At 44.1% G+C, this 25,252-nt stretch overlaps 2 protein-coding genes across 2 annotated transcripts in view; one reads left to right on the top strand and one right to left on the bottom strand.

Moving 5' to 3' along the window:
* Positions 1–269: 269 nt before the first annotated feature.
* On the bottom strand, positions 270–7,142 carry PSORS1C2 (psoriasis susceptibility 1 candidate 2). Its single transcript, XM_065408192.1, has 3 exons — positions 7,086–7,142; positions 6,592–6,990; positions 270–278 (listed from the first exon to the last, which is right to left on the bottom strand). Exons 1-3 carry the CDS (start codon positions 7,140–7,142, stop codon positions 270–272), a joined length of 465 nt encoding a protein of 154 aa, XP_065264264.1.
* Positions 7,143–13,867: 6,725 nt separating this feature from the next.
* COL13A1 (collagen type XIII alpha 1 chain) overlaps positions 13,868–25,252 on the top strand; it is a 159,284-nt gene continuing 147,899 nt past the window's right edge. The window contains exons 1-2 of the mRNA XM_065408179.1: positions 13,868–14,170; positions 25,135–25,204. Coding sequence (XP_065264251.1) covers positions 13,868–14,170; positions 25,135–25,204 — 373 coding nt within the window. The remainder of the gene's footprint in view (positions 14,171–25,134; positions 25,205–25,252) is intronic.

The following is a 25,252-nucleotide window of genomic DNA, read 5'->3' as shown; positions in this document are numbered from 1 at the left end:
CTAATGAGAAAACAGATTCACTCTACCCCCCTCATGCCCTGATCTCAGCTCACAAACCCTTGCCTTCCCGTGATCCTGCTCTGATCTCATTTTATTTTCCCTTTCTCCCCTGCTCTGATATTCCCATGCCTGAGCTAATGTAGTTTCTCCCTCCTTGTGCTGCTTCCTTGCTTTCTGAACCTCTCTGGTCTGCCATATTGCTGAAAATTGAGAGAGCGACAGCGCGGGAGGAATGAGCCCAGTGTCATAAACCAGTTTCTATCCAGTTGTCATAACACCTGCAGGGGAACAACAGGGAGATAGTTATGGCTCCCTGATACTCTGCCCGAGTCACCTTGGGGGCTGCATGAACCTTCTGCCTCTGGCAATGACCCCCAACAGACCACCATCTAAAGAGATCTCTGGAGTATATTGTGCTCTGGTTACTGCCATCCACCACCCCTTCCCTCTCCCTGCACTGGGGGCTGCAGGAAAGGGGAACACGAGTTGACTCAGCCAACTCTATATCCCTTGGGGATTCCTCCGCTTGCTGAATGGCACAAATTTTAGAAAGCAAAAGCTGGGAATCTGTCTGCTGGTGGTTCCATACCCCAAAACCAAAGCATGTGCTTTCACTCTAAATGTAAAGGAATAGATCTTTGGGTCCAGTACAATCCCTTTGCATTGCTCCGGCTGTGCAAAGGATCCACAGAGATGGCTTAATTGGACAGATCATAGTGCACCAAATGGCTGGTGTTTTCAAAAACAGTTTTCCAGGGGAGGATGCTCCCTGCTCCTCTGTAAAGCTCTTACCTCTGTTCTCTTTAACTGTCCCATATGTTTGACACATGGGCAATAAACATACCCATACAGTTCCCATATATTGTGTTGGTCTGGGTGTGTGCATCTTTTTCTACCGGGATCAGCTGGTGTTCTTCAAGTTATCATTGAATAAATATTCTATTCATTACCTTATTTCCCCTAGAAGTCCTGCCACCCACGCTGTGCCGGAAGTGAGATAATTGTGCAGATCAAGCTGAAGTAGATGGCCATCTCTTTGACTCCCACTGCACAGGGCAAAGTCCATGTGAAATCAAATCCAGACACCAGAACAAGAGAAAGAGAAGTGACTGCCTGTGAGAAGCTGAACTCTCCCTTCCATGCCTATAGCTGTCTAGTGTTTCTGTGTGGAGCAGCTCCCTAAGAACGTCAAAAAATGAGTTTCAGGGCAATGCTCCTCCACTTGTCCACCTCAAAACAAAAGATTGATTGAAAACACAAACAAAGTTGCAAAAAAGGAAGCTTAACTCTGAATATTCTGGATTCTATCTGTTTGTATCTCAGCTTTAATGCAATTTTAACCTAGTTGTTTTGGATTTCCTTTATTAGGGAGGAGATAGCTAATCTCCCTATGCTGACTTCTATCCAATTTACTGAATATGCTATAACAGAACTGTTTAACACTAGGGGGTTGGTTCATCTGGGCTCACTCTCTAAGTGAAATGCAGCTGAAATCACCAAGTTTGCCTGGTGTGATACTGAAACCATAAGAAGTCACCAAGTTCCACATGGTTTCCTTCTGAAACCATAACTCAGCTTAGGTTTGCTTAGTATTCGGCCCAGGATGGTTGTGCACCTACGATGAGTTTGGGCTTTGTTACAGAACACAAAGAATTTGCGGGGTTTTGTGTGAAAGTTCTGCAGAGCTGCAGAAGCCAGCCCTTGTTGTCAGACGTATGAAGCTGACTTAACCTTAATTAAAAAGAAAAGAAATTAGTTTGGCCATATTAGGGTGATAAAATGACAAAGCCAAAACTAGATGTTACCAGTTCCGCATCTTGTTTTGTGCCCTTGACGTTTGCCAAATCTGATTCACAGTGTGCATTGAGCCCTTTTGTGTTTTAGAAACCCAAGTGATTGAAAACAGCCATGATATTGCAGCATGTAAAGCCTTACTACTCATGAACAATACCTTTTTACCATTTATTTTCATAACTCTTTTCCCAATGGATAGCATGTGCCTCAATTTTGTAATTCCACAATGGGCTGGAGCAGCTCTTAAGGGAAGAACTGTTCAGCTCCACAGGCTACTTAATACTTACTATAAACAATTGCCAAATTAGGTAGTTAGTACCCAATACTCCTGACCTGACCAGCATGGTATGCATATTTGCGTGTCTGGGGAGAAAAGGAGTGGGAGACAAGGGAGGTGAGACTGGGGTTACTGAGCAGAAAATCTGTACCATAAGAAGCCTGTAACTGCATATTTACAGTGCACATCATATTCCATAACTTCAAAAGAAATGTAATCAAGCCCTGGTCACCCGACCCATGTCATACCCAGTTATAATGTAGCCATTTAAGGATGGAGTTTTACCAATAACCCAGAGGGATACATTTGTAAAGGAGGGAGCAATCTCAGCCCTGACCTACACCCACCCTAGCTTTTTTGCCCCTGAGTAACACCACACAATTCTCTAAATATCCCTTAAACCTGATCTATGACCTCCCTCATTATTCAAGTCCTGGGCACGCCCTTGCAGCTATGGTCCTATATATTCATCCTCATCTGACATTCCGGTTCTGTGCTTCCTTTAATAGAAACTGCTGACCATGGCACGTTGTGAGATGGTGCACAAATGGAGAAACAGACGAGACCACCAAATTCATTTCCACTCTGCCCTCCAGAATTTAAAGCTAGATATGCATAGGTGAAAGCTCTTTCAAATCATATGAAAAAAGCATAAGGCTGCTGAGAAGTTTTCCTTCAAGGAACACAATGTGCTATAATTTGCAGTGCACAAAGTGAGTGAAAGGTTGGGGAAGTGCAGAGAATAGGTAACAGCATTTTTTAAAACTGGAGGTGGTGCAAGGACTGCTTACTAAGAAAGCAATGGACGGTTGAATTACACTGAAAAGGTAGATCTTGAGACAAATGCAAGGCATTCTCTGTGGAATTACTAGGAAAGGCTTGTGGCAAACACTGGCAGAGCCAATAACTCCCTAGACCGGTAGGCCATCTCCGCTGTCATGGGGATTTCTAAGCATAGCAACAAGTGGAACTGGACCTGAGCCACAAAGTTCAGATCCAGAGCGAGAACTAAACTCCCCCAAGCCCCAGGTGTAGTAGCGATCTAGTGTTGTGGTTAGGCTCATTATTAAGACAGGAGTCAGCCACAAAGTTTCAGTCTGCATCTGAGCCTTCCCCAGTTCAAGAGTGTTTTTAACTAGTATTTCTGAACAGGTCCATCCCTAGGCAAAACAAGTCTGATCTCAGTTTATGCAACATCAGTAAAAATAATGCCATCGAGGACATTAGAAGTATGTATAACTTATTGTGTGTGGAAAGAGATTTCAGTTGCTTAACTGTCTTTTTACAATACCTGTAAGAATGACACTCTCATGATAGTTAAGCGGCAAAATAACAGCAGCAGCTTCAGACTTTTCCTTTATGGGCTGGTTAATTTGCCACTAGCAGACTCTGGCTCCTTGCAAACGTGCCCCTTGTGAACAGCAGGGGCCATTCACTGACAGACCCCCATTCGGCTGCTCCATACATTTCCACCACTCCAATGTGCTGTTTTTCTCTCTCCCCCCACCCATCCCTTTGCTCTTTCTCAGAAAACATCTGTTTCCAGATGTTGTTCTCAAGTCTAATAAATGCAACAAAAGCAACAAAAGGCTTGAGTTAATATATTTACAATGGCTCAAGATGTCGGCTGCTAGTTAATGTCAGCAATGGATCACCTGAGCACAACAAGACCCCCTCATTTCCTGACAGGGAGGGGGGGAAAGGAAAAAGAAATGGAGTGGATTTTTTCCATTTAAGACATGACCTTAAAAGGGGAACAGCTTCTTAGAAAACACCCCAGATTTACAGGATCAATACTGTGGGCAGTTACTGAGACAGCTGGCTGGAGTGCCCAGCTACTGACAGGAACGAGCTGTTTGTTAAGAGTTCAACTTTCCGCAGAGGAAAGTTGACACTGCTTGGTGCTGTCACCCAGCCCTTAGAGTCCAAATAGAAATTTGCCATAGATTTGTTATAAGCTTGGTTAAAACACATAGCAGCATATGGCTACAATGGGACAAAGATATAAGAGGACCTGGGTTCCATTCCCAGCTTTGCCAGTGACTTCCTCCTATGTGACCCCTGAGTCCTGAACCTGAGAGGTGAGGAATGCAAATGCCACCTGAAAGCAGAGAATTGCAGGGGCACGGCAGTTCTCTCACAATCAGGCCCATAAAAAAAGAACTTCTCTGTGACTCAGTTTCCCCACCTGTAAAATAGGGAAATGATGTTTACTTTCCTACTTTAGAGGGGTATTGTGAAGCTTAATTGTTTAAGGTTTGTAGAGAACTTTGAGATCCTCAGATGAAAGGAACTAAAGAAAAGTAAACTACTAGCATCAGTTATAAATCAATGTACATAGATGTGTATAGAAAACAATGAACAAACATGTAAATTAACCAAAAGTATCAGGCACGTACTAAAAACAAAATAGCACCTGTAGTCACAGAGACAGGTTCACATCTCCTTTCTGCTTAGGGAAGTACACATTTTAATATATTTACCATACGTTTCATTGCATGTTTATAATAGTCTTACCGCCCCCAATGGACCAGTTACAAACCATGAATGTCTGTGCGTATTGTCCTTTTATGGCATTATATAAAACTTCCAAAGCAAAGAGAGTGCTATAACCTGAATGTTGGAATTTTGGGGAAAGTCCAACTAGGAAAAGTCACCTGAGTGTACTGGGTCAATGAAACCACACCACTGGTAGTGTTTGAGCATCTGGTTAAATGTCCCCAGCTTTGAGAGTCACAGCAAGTTCTGGGTGTGTTTCAGAAATAGGGACACAGACACACGCACACACATACACACACCCCGCCCTGGAGGACTACAAAAGACCAGTAAAGAATTCTGCACCCATATCAAGAGACCTGAGGTGATTCTAATTGCTGGGGACAGTCTCTAGAGGCACCTTATTAACAGAGCAGCACCACTCACTCAGCTTACACAGTTGGATATGGTCCATAGCTAATTTAGTCAGTTTATATTGGCACAGGATTATAAAACTCCTTAATTCCTCATGGATAAAAAAATTACCCTCCTTGCACATCTGCAGCCAAAACTCCTCATCCACTAAATTCTGCTGCGTTGCAGCTCCCCAGCTTGTAGCAGTTATTACAGTAAATGAACTGATCAGAAGAGGAGGCACTGGCTTAGAGGCAGGAAAAGGCATTTATAAAGTCACTCAACCGATTCTTGTGTCTGGACTGCAGGATCTGTATCACAAATCAGATCTGAGGAGTGGGGAACTCTCTCCAGCTAGCTCTGGGATTTGAATTATATACACACAGCATGTTTCCTTCTAAATGTTAAGGATGGATTTGGTGAATTTTAGTGCTCATACTGGTACAAGTGAGACAGACTGATGGTCTTAGCAGGAGTTAGGCATAATACAGGCAGGTGCTGCACAAGTTTCTGCCAGTTCTCCTCAATCATGATCTTCCAGACCCCTTGCTATTCTAAATGCTGGCCACTCATAGCGTTACCAATACTGCTCAGTCCTAATTCTTCCATCCCTGGAATTTCAGTCACTGGCCCCCATATAGCTCTGCCCCTGTGCTTCCATCGTGGTCATCAGCATCATTATTGCGGTCATGGACCTCCCCATCCCAACAGTTTTTTTCAATTCACCTCAGTACTGTCCTGCAACACCCCTTGCTATTCTATCCCTCTAGCCATCCCCATATCTCTGTTCTAATCTGAGAAATCCATTATCTCAGCCCAAGCCACCAGACATATCTCACTTCAAACCTGTCCTACCACACACCCTTTATTACAAGCCCGATGCCCAACCGAGAAGAGAGAACTAAGCCTGGCTGAGTATAGTGGGTTTGTGATATAGGCAGTCACCCACTAGCGACTTGGATGGGAGTGTAAAAGGTTCGTGCCGGGGCTCGACCCTTCAGGACAGGAGGGGAGCCACACCGGCTCACTACACACGGAAGAAACAGTTAGTTATCTCAGGGCTCAGGCCCTCTGGTGCAGGGGCTGAGTACCACAGTCACAGAGCCCAGGCCCTCTGGAGCAGGGGCTGGGCAAGCAAGCCATTCAGGAGCCCAGGCCCTCTGGAGCAGGGGCTGGGCAGCAAGCAGTTAAGTAGCTCTGGCCCTGGGTCAGGGCGGAGCACAAACAGCAATTAGCTCAGGCCCTCTGGAGCAGGGGCTGAGCAGATAAGCAGTCTAGTAGCTCAGGCCCTCTGGGGCAGGGGCTGAGCAGGTAGGCAGTTTAGGAGCTCTGGCCCTGGTTCAGGGCGGAGCACAAACAGCCAGTTGGCCCAGGCAGGTAAGGGGCTCAGGTTCCTACCTGAGCGTTGGGTGAGGGGGAAGCCTGCCACCCGTGTGTAGGGGTGGCAGGGGGGGACACAGGCCCACCCGCTCCACTGTGTCCCAGCCCGGGGCCCTATCAGCAGCAGTTCGTCTGCTGCTGGGTCAGTGGGGATCCTGACCGCAACACACTGACATGGGTTCACATGCGTCTACAGCCTGACCAGGGTCGGCTATCCCCGGGCTACTTCCAGTTTCCCCCTCAGGGCCTACCTCGTCCGTGGCATCGGGCTCGGTCCAGTCCATCAGCGCGGGCTCCTCTCGGCCGGGGCTTGGTGGAAGGTCTGGCAGCTCCGTAGGGAAATCCGGCCAATGGTTCTCGGGCGGCTCCTCCGGGTAACAGCAGGGCCGCAGGGGTTCTGGTGGGGCCTCCCCTTCGGGGTTGCTGAGGGGGAGTTCCAAGGGCCCCTCCGAACGACGGGAGCGGACGGGCTCCGGCGGCTCCTCCTCGTAGTGAGCTCGGGGCAGCTCCGGCCAGCTGGGGCGCCCGCCTTGGGCCTCAGAGGTATCCTGGCGGGGAGCTCCCGGCCGCACGTCTGCTCCCTGCGGTGGCCGGGCCCTGACTGAGCTCGGGCGGCCGGCCTTTATACTTCCTGTCCCCCCCCGTGACTTCTGGGGGGCGGGGACAGGCGGCGGTGGCTCAGCCCACTCGGGTGTCTGCAATGGTGCTCCCTCTTCAGGACAGGAGGGGAGCCACACCGACTCACTACAGGGAGCATTATCTTGTATATGGTGTTGGTTATGCGATAGGAGAGCAAGATCATCTGCGAAATCCAGGTCTTCAAGGGATGAGAAGGGTGTCCATTTAATGCTTCTTGGCATGTCTTCTGTTGTACGCTGCATTACCCAGTCGATGGCAATGTTGAAGAGGATTGCAGACATGACACACCCCTAATGTACTCCTGTTTTGACTTCAAAACTGAGCTCACTGTGATCAGCACTGCATGTAAAGTTGAAATAAAAGCTTTTGATGATGTTGATTATATGGAGAGGGATTCCATATGCCCGCAGAATGTGCCATAGACTGGTCCTGTCAATGCTATCAAAAGCCTTCTCAAAGTCTATGAAGTTTATGTAGCGTTGCTGTTGCCATTCTAAGCACTGTTCTATTATGTTTCGTAGAGTGAAGATCTGGTCTGTGCATCTATGCCCTTTCCGAAAACTGTCTTGCTCTTTTCTGAGAATGCTATCAACTGCCTCTGATATACGCTGGACTATGATCTTACACAATACGTTGCTTGGCACAGATAAAAGTGTGATACCAAGCCAGTTATTACAATGACTGAGAGTTCCTTTCTTTGGTATCTTCACTATAACCCCATTGGTCCACTCATCTGGCACTTTTCCCCTTTCCCAGACTGATGTAAATAGAGGGGCCAGGATAGAGCCTCATGTTATGCAGAAGCTGGTGAGACCTATAGCCTTCAGCTGTAAAAGGCTAGTGCATTAACTCCTGGAAAACTCTGCCATTGCACTTAGCCTAAAATCCATCCTCTTAAATAGATGCTGGTCAACAGGGCTGACAAACGGGCCGCCTTTCATCAGCAGTACGAACTTGAGAAAGGGGGAGGGAGATGAATTTTCAAACCTATTGTCTGTTTAATACAGAAAGAACAAATGACATCACTTCTCGGCTCTCTATGAGCTGAGGGGTGAAAACATTATCTTCTATCTGTCGTATTTGTAGGGCGTCCATCACGATAGTATCTAAATACTATCATCTAGGTGCCAATGTGCTACTATTTCTTCATATTTCTCCATCAAATCTTACCGACCTACAGAACAGAATCGTCAGCAGAATTGAAAATAGGGCAATGAACTTAGACATTTCTCTTTCTTCCCAGATTTGCTTGTAGGATCTTCTATATACTATTTTTTCACTCTTTTAACTCCCTCACCCATGTACCTTTGTCTTGCAGCTAACATGCTCTCAGCCAAGAAGGTCTGCATGGGTGTCTCCTTAGAATTATCAACACCAATTTGAAATGGGTCATAGAAATACCTGTTGAGTGACAATTTCTTTCCCATTCTAGAAGTTTAATATGCTAGCTCCAAAGCTACTCCTGCTGGCCAGGATTGGGAACTGGACATGTTTCTTTCACATGGTATTGTGGGTATTAAACTGGGAGTTGGGAAAAAACCCTTCAGGTCTCTTCTCCCTGACTTCAGGGTGACACAGTGATGTTGATCTCCTGGAAAGTCATGTAGAAATGGGCCTGAGTTAAAAAGATCAGATCTGGATCTGAACGCTTTCCAAGCTCAAGGGTTTTAGATCTAGGGGTTTGTTGCTGGCCTGTCTCTAAGTAAATGGGCACAAATGTGTTAATCTTTCCAAAGTTCAACATACTTGTCAATAAGCTCAGTTATGAGGAGATGTAGAATATTCAACATGCACCCAGTCATTCTTTGCTTCACATACACCAGACACGTACATGAAATCAAAGCCACATAACAACTGGAGAGAAACTGAAACAGAGAAGAGAAAATTGTGAGGGAATGACGGGTAACAAACCCACGTCCATAGGCAGTCCTCAGACTGCAGCACCACCCAGCAGCTTGCTGGGACCAACAGGGAGTGTGAGCTGGTGGACCCTAGCTCACCAGTGGTACCTCCTACGAAGCTCCTGGTTGGAGGAGACATCCAGCCTCTTCAAATGCCTCAGAGTCATTACTTAAGCCAAGAGGCACAGGAAATTGTCTGAGCAACTAGGTCATCCTCCTTGATAAACCTGCAGAAAACCAGGAAGCCTTCCTGTCTTTTCACCATTCCTTGCCTGCTGACTATCTGCTCCTCCATCACCAATTTCCCTTCCTCAGGATGTCCCCGCATCCTTCATCTGCAGCAGTAAATGGGAGACTCTGTTTGGGATATAGCCTCCTTTGTGGCTGACCAGGCCAAAACTCACCCAAAATGGTTTGGACTGGCTATGTTGAAATGTACACAGTAGATTTTAACAGGACAGAGAACGATTCCTTCAATAGACTCTGGATACAACCACCAGGGAGAAGCCAGGGCTATAATTTTTGTGCCCTATTGGAATGATATCTAGATATGCTTGGTATCTTGATATCTGGTATCAATGGGGATTTAAATACAGAGGGAAAGCAGATCAAGAATAGATAGGAAAGAATTGTAGAAAGAAAAGTATTTATTGCAAATAGTGTGACACTGCCATATAAGACCATGAACAGGGCATGTTTTATAACTCCTAAATTCCGGCTTGTCCCAAGAGGTGGATAACATCCAAACCACCAAATAGGGAGGGTTAGGCAGTTAGCACAGTGTTCATGTGACAATGCAGGCACTTCAGGCTTTTGTGATTGGTACTTCTGTGCTGGTCCGCAGTGTATGTTCAGCTTGAGTCCCTTTCCTCTGCCTATATTAGAACCTACAATGAATCTTGTGCTGCTGCAAACCCCATGCATCGCTGAATATAAGCAGCTGGTACAACCAAGTTCTTAACCTAGTTAACTGGTGCAGTTCCCTGAAATGGTTGAGAATTAGCATGACTGCAAATAACCTGGCCCAAGAATCCTTTTCCTTTACAAAGAAACATGCTTTACAGCACTGTGTAACCAAGAGACCCCCAGGATAGGGGGAAATCAAAAGCTTCAGGAAATTCAATGGAAGGCCACAGAATGCTCTCCTGAAATGTACACACTTTCTCTGTGTACCAAACTCTCAGATTATGCAGCACCAACTCTTTTATATGAGAAACTGTTGAAAGAATATAACCACCAGCAGACGGAGAATGTTTTCCATTTATCCAAAGAAACAACATTAATTGGAGCTGTTAAAAGACAAGAAACCTGTTAAAAGAAATTTTTAAAAAAGGATTTCCTGCCTAGCAGACGCTACAATCTCATTTTGGAAAATAAGTGGCTGTGAAAGGGATGTGGCTATTCAAAGAATAAACACTGTGTGCTACTGGGCCCTCAAAGGGTTTGTTTGACTGAGGGGGAACAGTTCTCTCTCTCTTTAACCTGATCCCACAGGTCTATTTCTTCAAACTCTCCGAAATGGAGATCAGGCTGGAGATGAATATGAGTTTTCTCTGCCAGTAATTCCAAGCATAGACTGCATGCAAAATGTTCATTTAAAATGTGTAAATGACAGGGAAATAGTCACGGGGGAACTTGACTTAAGAGGTCGGTTCACAGCTTGTGATTTAATGATCACACATCACTGTAGCCTCACATTGCTTTGTTGCTGTGTGTGAGTGAGAGACAGAAACAGACAGACCAAAGGACAGACTGATGGTCAGATGAAGAGACAGAGGGGACACACTACCCCTTGGGGTGAGATATTGAATGCGATTTATTTTCCTCAATGTGCAGAACATGGCAAAGCTAGGAGTCCCTTATTCAATGCTCCGAAAAGCAGAAATAGGTCATTATTTCAGCCCCAGGGGTGATGCACACTCTTTATAGCATATCTGTGGCATTACTGTCAAAGCCACATGTACTTTGTGGGAAGCTATCTCTGCAGGACACCCTGTATCTGCAGGACACCCTGACTGCAGAACTGTGCTCAAGGCTAACTTTTCACTTTATAAAAAAGTTACATTTCAAGCCCTCATAGCTGGGAAGATAACCTTGAAAACAGGAACCAAATGTAAACAGATGCAGTGGTGTCTTCTTAAGTCAGCAGATAACCTGAAACAATGCCTCTGAGAGAGGTGAAATGGTGGTTGCTGTAGGGTGCCCTGAAATGCCAGATGAGCCTGCAAGGCATTTCTCACCTTCTCAGGTATCCTGTCTGTGCTCACCCTTAGAGCTTTATCCAGGACTTGGGGATGTTCCTGAGTGGGCAGAGTGGCTGTTCATTTAGCTCTGTGGAACTAATCAGAGTCCTGTGGGAGCAAGAGCAGTTAAAAGAACCACTTTTTATTCCTGTTACCCAGCTCACTACACAGCTCTCATCCCTTCTCCTGACAAAGTAACCATTCTGTAAATCTTCTCCAAACACGGAGAGGTGCGTGGGGAAGGGGAACCAAGAAGCTGAAATCCTGTTTCATGGAATGCTTAGTGCAAAGGAGAGACTGCACTGATTGAGGTACTTGGCGTGTCTATCGATAGCCCCTTTCCAATCCGTGATCTCAAAGCACTCAAGATGGTCCAGCAGTAATGACCCTCTTTGCACTTCATGGGGAATAAATTCTAATGGAGAGCTGATGGTGTCTCCCCTACTAGGGCCCTCTTGGGGATGCTTGCTATGGAAGGGATCCTTCTTTGCTCCCAGTGGGCACTCCATGGGAATCCTGTGAGCAGGAATCACTGCAAAGAGGTGTTCATTCATTGTACTGCCAGGCTGCCTGGACACCCCCTTTCACCAGCTAGCACAGCCTACATTGGGGCTACACTGGCCTTCTACATTCCCCTGCCTGTTCCCCCAGTGCAAGGAAGTTTGTGGCCAGTTTCCACTGTAACCTCCTCCCTTAGCGGAGTTGCTGTCCCCACAGACCTCTGCTACACTCTGTGCCAGCAAAATCTGATATAGACCTGGCTGTTAATTAAAACCCATGTGAGTTAAGTGAGAGATACTGAGAACAATTCACCCACCACTGAAATGCAGCCATCTCCCCAGTGGAACATAGCACCTGTATAACAATGCAGGCTGCTGGTGCACCAAGACCACTGCCCATCGTGATGGCCATTGTTTCCTTTCCTTTCCCTGTCTGTCTGTATCCATCTGTTGTCTCTTGTCTTATACTTAAATTGTAAGCTCCTCGGGGCAAGGGCCATCTTTTGTTCTATGTTAGTACAACACATACCACAGTGGGGTCCTGGTCCTTGACTGGGGATCCTAAGCAACATGGTATGTAATTAATAGATTATAATAACAATAATTAATAATAATAATTAATAATGATAATAATAATGATATTATATTTTAGATAAAATGAATAATACAGAACCCAGTGGGAATTGCAAAGAGAACATAGGCAGACAGAACGTAATTACCTCAGCTGGAATTTGGCCAGGACCCATATTTTTACTTTAACAGAAAGTGACACAGGATCTGTAATGACTGCAAGTGATAAGAGCCTCATTTTTTACATCTGGTTGAAAAAATAGTACTTCGAGCAGCCTGGTGCCTCCTAACCCTATGCTTGGAGTGGAGAACAATACATACTGAATCATCAGCCTCACTTCCTGCACCACCAGAGTGTGTCAGGGGAGGCGTCCTGTCCAACAACTGACCGTGGTCAATCATGGTTAGGTTATAGACCTAACATGATCAGAAAACAAGGTACGCTGCCTGCAGACTGAAATATGAGCATTTAAGAGACAGTCTGAGCCCTCCAAGCAGTAATCCCCTTCCCTCCCAACACATTCTCTAGCTCCTCCATTTTGAGCCATAACATAGGTTTGATTGAAGATATCTGGGATCTATATTCAATTTCTATGCCAGCAGAGGCTGCTGAAAGGACAGACCCCATTCAGTTCAGCTGCATGCTGAATGTTAGATCCCATGTGGCTTTTGTGGACCTTGTTCAGAGTTTTGGCTATTTCCTTCCTGTCCCACATCAGCGAGCTGCTCTTCTGAAACACCTGCACCAAATTAACCTACATGTCCTAGTTACTGAGCCAGATTTGTCTCCACACCAAGAAAGAAGCCAGTGGAAGATTCACTGCAGAACAACCTGAAAGCAGGGTGAAGTTCTGCTCTCAGTTACTTCCATCCCAGACAAGTTCAAAACACCAGATCTGTCCAGAAACCAGGACCCATTTGTGGCAGCATCATAAAGTCCCCTATGAAGGAAGTTAAAACAACACCATGGTGTGAGACAAGGAAAGAAGTGTGAGTCCTGCCTCTGCTTTACAATCTCTTTCCTGATGCTATAAATAACTGCAGTGAGTGCCACTTCAAAGGGAAGGGGTAGCTGATGAGAGGTGCTTTGGGGACTGATGGGGATGGGGGCGTCGCAAGGTCTGATCCCACCCAGAAACTTTGCATAAATAAATAAATCATTGCACAGAGAAAGAGAGAGAGGGAGAGCAGAGGAGGTTACTTTGGGAAGCAGTACAGCTTGCTCATCCGATCCGTGTAGTTCAGAGAGAGTGTGTCATGTTACAGAGAAGCCAGGATCAGCCACAGTGCAACTCCAAAGCAGTTGAGAATTACCTCTCTCTAATGGGGACTTTCATGTGCAATCTCTTAACCACTCTGCTAAGGAACTGAAACTGACAAACCTAGAGGGAGAGGAAAAGAACAACAAACAAAAAAGACTGAAAGACACAAACTGATCTGATTATTTTCCCCAAAACTTTTCTGGAGTTGGATCCTTTCTTTTTTTAAATCACTTTTTCCCCTTTTTATCCGTACAATTTTGTTGTTGTTGTTGTTATAATTTCTATTATTCAGTGGCATTGGGATTCCCTCGGACGCTGCTCTTCCATGAATTCTGGATTGTTCTTCTTGGAGTGGGATTGAAACTTTATTTATTCTATTTATTTATTTATTGTTTCTCAGGAGAGGGAGGGAATGTTGGAGGAGAAGGGCTGGAAAGGTGCTAGCAATGGTGCCTTCGACAGGGGGTGCATTGCTCCCCCCAGGACAGGGGATGGAGAAAGATGCTGCAGGTTTCCTCTACTGCTGGGCTCTGGGCTTCCTGGGGTGTCTTTGATTTCTCTGGTGCTGAGCCTCCTGCTATACTTTAGGACATCAGACCTGCAATCCAGGGTTTCACATTTGGAAGCAGACAGATGCACTCAGCTCCCTGCCTGGCTCTCTGCAGACCAAATGGAGACAGCTATTTTGGGAAGAGTTGACCAACTGCTTGATGAGGTCTGTGTGCTTTCATTTTCATATAAATATATATTTTAGCCTTTTCTATTTTGCTTAAAGAATTTTCTAAGCAAATGATACAGCCGAGTGCCTGTTAACTCATTAAGATATGAATCCCCTCAGATCGCTCCCCTTTAGCCCTCCTTCTTTATAAGCAGCTCAGATTTTGCTTCTGTCTGACAAAGTCTATGATTTGTCTGAGCTTTCACGGTTTTAAAATTAGAGGGTTTTGTTTCTTTTCCCCAAGAAAGGGCCCCTTTATAGCATCAGTTTTTAGCTTCAGTCTGGTAATGAGGGGTTTTCGATTCACATGAGATGACAGAATACCAGTAGGGATAGGTACACAGGGTGCAATTCAGAGACCAGATTTAAACATCACATTAACAGTTTAAAACAAATAGAAAAATTCATCACCAGCTGAACTGAACATGCCTGGGAACAGCCTGGTGATAGTAGCAAAGGTACCCATACTGTGACAGGTAAACTGGGAAAAGCAGCGGGCAGAGACAGGTAAATATGATGATGAGCTGATTCCTAGATGCTTTGTTTCAAAGCAGTTTGGAAGAAATTCCCCTTTATTTCAATCCAAACTACTTTTACAGTAGTTTGGAAAATAAAAAGACAAATATTGCTAGAGTCCTTCTAGGTATTAACAGAAGTTCATACTCCCGAGCTCTTCTCTGGCTTAAGCACTTAGGGCCTGATCCAAACACTACTAAAGTCAATGAGAGTCTGTCTGTGGAGTCCATTGGGCTGTGGATCAGATTCTTAGATACTACCGTGATAGCTCCTGTCAAAAAAACTTAGACAGACAGACCAATAGATTAATGAGTCATATTGTGCATCTGAAAGCTCAGAGATAAACCCCTCCAACCCTGAAAGATCTCCCATTTCATCATTGTAATGTACCCACTTCATGTTTCTAATCATACAATTATAGATATGTAGGGCTGGAAGTCATTTAATCCAGCCCCCTGCACTGAGGCAGGACCAAGTCTACCTAGACCACCCCTGACAAGTGTTTGTCCAACAGTTCTTAAAAACCTCCAGTGACGGAGATTCCACAACCTCCCTTGGAAGCCAATTCCAGAGTTTAACAATCCCTATAGTTAGAACATTTTTCCTAATATCTATCTTCAATCTCCTTTGTTGCAGATTAAGCCCATTACTTCTTTTCCTACCTTTAGTGGACATACAGAATAATATATCACTGTCCTCTTTAAAGCAGCCCTTAATGTATATGACTGTTATCAGGTCCTCCTTCAGTCTTCTTTTCTCATGACTAAACATGCCAAGTTTTTTTAACCTTCTTCATAGCTCAGGTTTTCTAAGCCTTTTATCATGTTTGTAGCTCTCCTCTGGACTCTTTCTAATATGTCTACATCTTTCCTATAGTGTGGTGCCAAGAACTGGACACAGCACTCCAGCTGAGACCTCACCAGTGCCCAGTAGAGCATGACAGTTAGTCTTACATAGGACACTCCTGTTAATACAATGCATTTGTTCTTCTCAATTGTTGTTGATGGCCAACTTTTAAAATCCTGTACAGCTTGTGGGTTTTGCTGTGGTTCTGACAAGTGCTAGAAGTTAGATGGGTGCTCACTTGTCCAAACCGGTCAAAGATGCCGAACTTTGGTGTGCACTGACTCAAACGATCAGGGAGGATATTCTGTGATACCCAGAGAGATCTGCGGGGGGATGGAGAGGAGAAGGAGGGAGCACGCTAGGTCTTTTTTTTCTCTTTCACTGTGCAAACCACTCCAGCTTTTGCTCAGGTCAGAAGTATCACAGATTCATATAAATGTGGGGTATGGAAAGGACTGGTGTCAGACCCATTAGCTTATAAAAATGGAGCTAGTTTCTGCAGCCCACTGTGCTCCATTATTTCATTCACATATTGCAATATTAGGAAACTAGTCAAGGAACAAAGTAATAAAACCATTGAGAGCTGCATTCCCCTGGAACACCAGCAAACAATGAATAAGAGCAGCACCGTGACTCTGCCATTGTCTCATCATACTCTGAGAGAGGATTTTTGGCACAGGTTAAAATAATGGGGGGTTCTGGATAAAATATCGCTGTACTGCATGTAATGACTCTGAGTGCTTGATATCTGTGGATGGTTCTTTGACAGCCTGATTAGCTTGCAGATGAGCTCTTTAATAGCTAACATTGATATGGCACTGCTGTGAGGAAGCTCACACCGCTGAACTCCTAGCTGGGATTGGCAGGGCACAACCCTACAAGCCCACACTGCTGGAGTCCTAGTAATGCACTTCTGTGAAGTAGATCACATTGCTAAAGTCCTACTGACCTATGTGGGGCACTGCCATGAAGAGGCTCACACACTGTTCACTTCCCAGCTGACCCTGGGAGAATGGGAATATGAAGGACGTCCCTATCGCTGGAGTCCCTGCTGGTATTGACAGGACACTGGTGTAAGGAAGCTGGCATACCAGACAGCACTGCTAGGACATTGCCCTGCGAAAGCTTCAAAATTATAACAGAACTCAATGAAAGAAGTTAGGTTCTCTAAGAGAAAATGAATCTGATTCTCCTGTTACACCAGATTTACACTGTTGTGACTGCATCTACTTCAATGGAGTTATTCCTGATTTACACCCGTGTCCGTGAGAGGAGAATCAAACCCAGTAAACTATATGTTTTTTCTTCTAATAGCTAGTTCAACACTTTAGCGACACAAGTCCCCAGGAAGGATGTCAAAAGACAAGAAGGAAAGAGACAGAGCAAAAGCATAGAGGAGACAGGTAAAGGAGAGTAGAAAGGGAGACTGAGAAAGGAGATTGAAAGGGAGGGAGAACAAGAATGGGAAAAGCAAGAGAGGGAGACAGAAACTGGTGGAATATGAGAGAAAGAGTCTGGGAGATCACTTTAGAGGAAGGGTGAGCAAGGAAGCATATTCATCCCCTTCTCTTTCAGAGCGTCAGGCCTCTTACGGCCACATCCTCCTGGACAAACTACACTCTCCCTCGATGTTTTGACCTTAATGAGTTATACAGCTGCCAGTTTCATAGAATTCAGCACAAAATAATGTTTTTAAAAAAATCCCCAGACTTCCAAAGCTATGGAATCCGTCCTAATTGGGGGAGGGGGGAATTGCTGGGGTAAGGAGAAGGACATGGAGTGAAGCAGCCCGGCATCCTCCTTTCAATTGTGTCAGGGGGTGAGGCTGGGGGGACACCTGTATTTGTGGACTGGGGATTTTGTGAGTGTGTATGTACATGTATTGGGCTTGGATTCACATGCATGTGGCTGTGTGTTCTCTGTGTGTGGATGTAAAGTCGATGTATGTATGAGAACTGTTACGGCATGTGTTTGTGTGTTTATTATGAATGTGCAGTTTGTGTGGTGCATGTATGCAAGTGTGTTGTAAATGGACGTGTGGTGAGGTGTTTATATGGGTGAGCGTATGCTTGAGAGTGGATTGTGATTGTGTGTCATTGTATGTTTCCCTGTGCGTGTTCAAGCTGAGTTACCACCACATACCTTTATGGGGGAAGCACATTGTGAAGACTAAGGGCCCAGTACTCACCTGGGCTCTGGTGGCATAAAGGGGATACCAATGGCACTCTGGGACTAGTCCTTTGTAAGCAGGTTTCTCAGCTAGCTTATATCTGCCAGAATGGCCCCACACTGCCATCCCCACAAGGAGTAAGAGGTGTGCCAGGGCAGGCAGGGAAAAATAGAAGGTGAGGGTGTGGTTGGACCATGCTGGACTCTGGCTGCTCTTGCCTGGGGTTGGTCCAGGTGTTCTTGCCTGGGGGCAGCCAGTGCAGTCATAGTGTAAGTTCTAGCTTGCACCAGGGGCATGAAAGAGTCCCAGCTTCCCTGAAAACATGGGGATGTGAAGGAGGTTGGTAGCCACATGTCCCCCCATCCACACCCCGTTCCTCCGTGAAGAGCAGGAATGGAGCAACAGAGAATTGGTGCCTAAATACATAAGTGATCTGGCAAGATTCTCACTCACACAGAGAACATTTGTGCCGCTTACACCCAGGTGAAGGACCCGTTCCTGCTTCCCATGGAGAGTGAGGAATCACCTGGAGAAACACATCCAGCACAACAGAAAGCCACTCTCATCCATTTCAATTTCCTCTTCTTCCCAGGAGCTGTATCCACAAGCTATTCCATGTGAGCATCTACCTCCAGTTCAGGTTGTTCCAGTGCTGCCCACTCTCACATTTCTATCCTAAATCTTGTGATATTTGTTGTCTTTGTAAAGCCACAGCTCCTGGGGTCAGGGCATTACATGAGAATCTCAGCTTTCGTTTTTTTTAAATGTAAGTTTCTAGCTGTCATAGTTGCAGAGAAAAGCTCGAGAGACTCAGGAACCAGAAGGCAAATAAAAAGAAATCAAAACTTATCATTTTTTAAAATCTTGTGTTTTTTAATCAAATCTCATGATTTTTTTTTAACCTAACTCTCATACTTAGTGTTGGCTACACTGCTGTTCCTCCCTTCAGTCCAATAGAATTAACAGACTGGTGGGCAGTCCTCTACAGAGCCAGTCTGACTAGTGCAGACTTCATTAGCTACTGTCAAAACTTCTCACTATGGTCATGTGTAGTAAATACGGGGCTGGAATTTTCTGCCAGCCAGGAATGGATTCTATGTCTTTCCCTGAAAAAGTCTGCGCCGACTAGGACTGATATGGATGTTTCTGAGAAAACTTTGGCTGCAGGCTAGAATTCCTCTGTATTTATGGTGCATGAGAAAAATCAAATAAAAAGTGCAAATAAACTGTACAGTTGGCACTGAAAGCCGAGGCAGTGATTTGAAAAGAGGCAAACGAAGCATTTCCCCATGCTGGTGAACATGTGGCCTTGTCTCTTCTTGCCAAAAGCTCAGTAGGATGGAGCACAGGGTGTTCTCAGGGCTACCTGCTCACAATACATGAAGAAGTGGTGAATTTCCAGAGTTGGGAATTCATCTTTTTTACATAATTTAAAAACAATCATCATCCTGAAAACTCCCAGGAAACAGAGAGTTGACTTTACTGCCACTCTGCACCTGTACAAAATACAACTCAGCCATGTATCCAATGTCACGGAGTCCATTTGTCACCTTTTAAAAGAGATGTTGGGGCTGTGTTGGAGGAAGGGAGACTGGATCAGTGCTCTTTTCTATGTGTCGGTATAGACTTCAAATTTTCTCAGCCTTGGGGAAGGTGCTCAGAAGTGGAACTCCTGGTATATTTTCCTTCTCTGTTCCCATCTGAAGATTTTCTCTCATTTCATTTAAGTGGTTCAGGGAACTAAACCTCATGATTCTTGCTATCTAATGGTCAGCGAGTGCCAAGCTGCAGTGCCTTTAGTACTATGTGCTACCTTCCCCTGGCTCTCCAACTCAGCATTGCCAATCCCCTACATTCAAAAATCATGAGAAAGGTCCCAAAATCATGAGATTGCCTTAAAATCATGAAATTTTACAAAATAAGTTTTGGTTTCTACTTATTTGCCTTTTGGTTCTTGAGTTTGTAGAGCTCACTATTGAAGGCGTTTCTTTGCAACCAAGGGGGCTAGACACATTTAAAAAAATGAATGTGAGAGTCTCACATGCTCAGGTAACATGCTCCAGGAGGTGGGGCTATAAGAACACCAAATACCATGAGACTTGAGATAAAATCACACGAGCTATTAGCGATGCTACTAGTCTTTGAACTCTTCTGATTGGCTACAATTCTCTAGAATCTGTTTCCTTTAGCAGTTGGGGGTGGAGCAGGAAATGATTTTACCCCCCTCATGAACCAAAACAACTGCAGCTGCTCAAGACCTCTAATCCAGTGCTTCCCAAATGTTTGACTAAGGTGACGCATCAGCTGCATTTGGCCTTTTTTTTTTGTGACCCAACATTACATATATGCACCTTCCCCCCGGCACCACAGCCCTAATCCCGGCCAGTGTGGAGGGGACACCCAGGGGCGTGGCATGGGGTTGGACAGTGAGTCTGCCCTGCACTTACCTGTACTCACTCACTCATGACAGAGGAGAGGAGAGGCCAAATCTGAGTGTGTGGCATTCTGACCTGGCGCATGAGGGTGCAGCACCTCTAAGGTATGGTCCAGCCACCCCTCCTGAAGTGACAGCTGGGCCAACCCTGAGGGGTGCTGCAGCCCTGTGTGCCAGGTCACAATGCCCGGAACAGTGAGCTAGGCCCAGCCCTATGGGACAGGAGTCACCGCTGTGTAGTGGGCTCACTCTCCAACCCTCCATACCCTCCCCGGGGCCTCCTCTCAGCACTGGGGCAGGAGAAGTATGTTTGCCTAGACCAGAGCCCAGTGATGGGTTAATCCAGCACTGTACATGACGGCCCATCTAGACCCTTTCCGCAACTCACTTCTAGGTCGGGACCCACTGTTTGGGAAACACTGCTCTAGTTTACCCCCTCCCAAGTACCGCTCCCTGTTTCCCCTAAGCTAGGACACATCCCAACCAGGCACTCACTTGGAATGGAAGAATGGAAGACTCCTATTAACTTCAACTGGATTTGGATAAAGCCCTATAAGTTAGTTAGCAGTAAGCTGCCATCTATTATCACCTTCAAGGAAACTCACTGCCAGCTTCATTTGCTATTTCCAACATGTATTTCAGATAGACTTTTTTATTCTATTTGCCCATTCCCAGACACTACATCTTGCCTTCTGCTCACAGCTACCGTGGCACATAGTGATGGGTGGTCCCATAACTATAAGCACAGTAGTTGCCAGATAACCACAGACAAACAGGACCAAGAGTAGAACTTGCAGCCTGTAGCTGCAAACACACAGGGCACTAACCAGAGCATGAGAACTGCAATTCCAGAAACTCAGGACAAGTTTGTAACCAATTACACCTCTACCCCGATATAACGCGACCCAATATAACACGAATTCGGATATAACGCAGCAAAGCAGTGCTCCGGGGGGGCAGGGCTGCGCACTCCAGCGGATCAAAGCAAGTTCGATATAACGCAGTTTCACCTATAACGCGGTAAGATTTTTTGGCTCCTGAGGACAGCGTTATATCGGGGTAGAGGTGTAGTTGTATAAACAGAAAAAGTGCAGCCAGGAATGTGGATTTTTAAGTGACTTTAAAGAAGTAACTTGGGCAAATGGTATCATGATCCTAATATCAAACCTAACCTTGGAAAAAACAGACAGGGTGTCACAGTGGTAAAAAGACCTGAGCCGTGCCTACCTCTAGCACTTCCATCTTTGTTACCGTGAATGCAGCTGCACAGGGGTCTGATTTTGGACAGTGTGGATACACCTCTCAGGCATGTAATAACAGACTCCAGTCCCACTTAACAATTTGGTGTCAACGGATTTACAGACATCTCGGACTAGATCCTAGAGCTAGTGGGAAAATAGATCTTATTTTGGAGAGGAAATTTCAAATAAAATGAAAATGTATAATTTCCACGTGCATTTTTTCACTGATTAGTTTCGAGTTGATGAAAATCAACAGCCCTCCCCAGGAAAAATCAGTTTTCTATTTTCAAACCCTCACAAAAAAATACAACAACATTGGAAATTTTCTCATAGAAATTTCTGCTTAATGAAAAAGCCATGTTTTGTAAATAAACAAACATATAAATGGTTTTGACCCACTGTACTGTCAGTTTTTTTAACAGCTGAACAATTACTAAAAGCATATCCAGGACTGTCAAATAGTTATCCAGGACTTTTCCAGTAGTTACATTTTATATAGATTCAAACATTTTACGGGGTTTAAAATATCAAATGGGTTACATCAATATTCATTGTTTAATTCTTTGGATACAAATTTCAAAAAAGCCAAGTTATTTCTCTTATAAAAAACTGGTAACTTTGCTGCTCATGATGAAGGACAGAGAACATCAGTTGTAGCATGGGAAAATCGTTTATAGATCCCCAATACATCTTAGTCTAATCTGCCACACTCCCTCATGTTCTGGGTCTTGACCTTTTTGGAGCAGAAATTACTTGTTGTATTTAGTTGAATAGTGGTTTTGTGATATAGAGAAATGAAAGTGAAGATGAAAGCAGTAAAATTACTTTCATTAGTGACCTAAACTAGGAATTGAACTTAGGTCTCCTGAAGCCATGTGTTTTTCTGTTAGTAGTCAATATTGGTCTAGTATATTATGCATGGAATTGAAATCCAGCAACTCCTAAATTCTAATTCCACAGCACAAAAACACAAAGCCCCTGCTACCTATCCCTGAAGTTCCAGTGGATCTCAGAGGATCCGTGCAGTCTAGAGGCCAGTCTGGCTACTTCTTCCATGGGTTCAAACCACAGTGGAAGAATTTGAAGGAAACTCCACAATGGGAACTTTGCAGAGCTTTCCTCTGGGAAAAAAGGGGCAAGCCTTCTATCAGCACCCTTTATAAATTCTTAGATTTTAAGCTCTCCCAGCCATTTCTAACTATCTGTTTATAATTTTGTTTTTAAACTCCAGGGAAACATATGGTGCTATCACAGTGATCTTATAGATGATTTTAACTGTACTGTACATTAGGTACATTCCACTCTTCACACTCAGTGAATAAGGCTCTGGTGAGTCCTGTATTTCTGTTTCCAGAGTCTGGTGGGTCATCACTTCTTCTGCACAAAGTTCTACAGTAGCAAAGTAAATTGCTGATTAAATAAATGTTTATTTCCACTAGTTGTGTGTCACTGTCAATTTCTTTTGACAGCCTGGATGTCCTCTGCAATTTTGAGTGACAGATCCTTTTTACATTTTTAATATTTCTGTTCTATAAATAGTACATCAAAGAGCTGAGTTCCAGGCAGAGCATTAATCTTCACTAGTTAGAGAATGACTTGTCACAAAACACTCCTGTCCATGCAAATCATGCACTGTGACATCATCCCTTAACTCACAAAGATAAATGACATGCAGGGCCCAATTTCCAAATGTGGGAACCCTACTGAAATGTTGAAATTTTGTGTTTGGATGTTTAAATTGGCACTTGGATGAAAAGGGGAACATACATGTCCATTTGTTCCAATTTAAGATTCCATATAAAGCATATGAATCTCCTATTTGTGCCCATGTTTGAAATTTAGCTCAGAGTATTAAAAACCAAACTACAGCTGTGAACTTTAATTGCAGATGGGTCTGAGCCACAACATTTAGATTAGGATCCAGATCTCAACATTCCCAAAGTACAGAGGCATTCAGAGCTAGGTTTTTAGCTCCGGAGGGTATACATGTTATATATGAGGGAACCGGAATTTCCATTTTGAGGGAAATTCCATGATTTTGACATTTGTTTTCATTCTGAATCAGAATGAAAACAAAAAATCTAGGAATTTCCCATGAAATGAAATTTTAGGAAAAAATTCATTTTGGGTCAATTGAAATGTTTCCTTCTGATTTTGACTTTTAATTAATTATATTGCATTACCTTATATGATAAATTTTGAAATGAAAAGTAGTTCCATTTTGACTTTATCTAAACACTTTGTTTCAGTTTTCTTTTTTTAAATTAAATTATGTCAAAATCAGCATATTCCCATGGAAAATTTTTATTTCGATGAAATGTTCCATCAGAATGTTTTTGACCAGCACTACATAGTTATATGACATATACAGTACCTATTTTTGGACAGTTATCAATGTTGAGAGGAAAAGGCTCGGATGATATATTCTAGTTTCCCAGACCAAGATTTTCAAAAATAGCAGCCTAAAGTTAGGCTTCTGAGTCCATATTTAGACTCCTAAATAAGTGACATGATTTTCAAAAGTACTGATCACCGATCAGTTCCTGTTGACTTCTCAGTAAGGTCAGTAAGAGCTGCTGGGTGCTCAGCCCTTTTGAAAATCATGTCACCTATTTAGGAGCCTAAATATGGATATAACAGTCTAAAGTCAGACACTTATCTTTGAAACATTGGCCCAAGTTCTCAGAGATGTGGATAACAAGAGCAGGTGAATATGATAAACAATGATTCTTAAAAGTTAGCTGTGATTAGTGGGGAGTGTTGCCCTAAAACTCAGATAGATAGTTCTCTATTTAATGGATAGTCTTCTCAAATTATCAACACACCCACAGCTCCAGTCATGAACAAGATGCAGATAGCAAAGGGGTAAGTCATAAACTGCTTCTGAACAGAGACCCTGTGTGGCTCACCCAGCATCTCAGTAATGTATAACCAACCTAGATGGATTCATTTTTTCTCTTCTCAATCATGATAGGTGTATTAATAATACACTCATGAGTATACAATTAAAGCTGGTCAGAACATTTTCGACAAAATGAGTTTTCATTTTCAGAAAATGGTGTTTTGTAGAAACTAGCGTTTCACAGAAATGTATTGATGTTGATAGAAAGGTTTCTGAGATCCAGAGTGGACTGTCTTGTCAATTCCCAGAGAGAGAAAGACTTAAATCGAAAGCCTGACATGTTTGATCCAAAATGGGCATTTCAACACAGCTCTGTTTCACAGACATTGTCAAATGGTTTTCTTTTTGTTCCAATGGAATGGAAACACATTTCAAAACCCCAGAAGTTTTTATTAAATAGATTTGTCATTGCCCAACCAGCTCTATATGGAATGTTTCAAAGTTGCTGTCTTCTCTAGGATCATCTCTTTGGACAAAAATTACCAGTAGGCCAAGGAGCTGGCTCTTTGGGAGAGCAGGACCTGTCTCTATTTTTCATCTGCTACTTAGAGTTTTCTGTTGGGTTTGTGAGCATTACAGTCTTCACGTGGGCACATAGTCACCTCTTAATTCATCATTGTGGCTTTTTGCCAAAGGATCACTCTTGAAGGTTATTATGAAGTTTTATCTGCCTGCTTTCAATCAAGAGACATGTGGTATAAAGTTTAAGGTTGTGGACTAATTACCTGCCTTCAATACAGCACCAGGCATCTCTTTCTCATTGATTAGCTTCCTCCCACCCTACTTTTCAGACATGCTAAGGTTTGGGTTTCATCCCTGTTACTGATGCTTTTTTCCCTGTTTACTTTACAGAAATTAAAGTTCAACTTGCCGAGACATCGAGAAGTTCGAGATACCCACCAGAGGTGTAACTGCCCAGCAGGTAGGGATCTCAGAGGCCTTGGTACCTTAGAATGACTAATGAGCTCTT

This window comes from Emys orbicularis, chromosome 7, assembly GCF_028017835.1.
Source record: "Emys orbicularis isolate rEmyOrb1 chromosome 7, rEmyOrb1.hap1, whole genome shotgun sequence".
Taxonomy (NCBI): Eukaryota; Metazoa; Chordata; order Testudines; family Emydidae; genus Emys; species Emys orbicularis.
The sequence above is the reverse complement of the archived record's forward strand: the minus strand, read 5'-3'. Positions and strand labels throughout refer to the sequence as shown.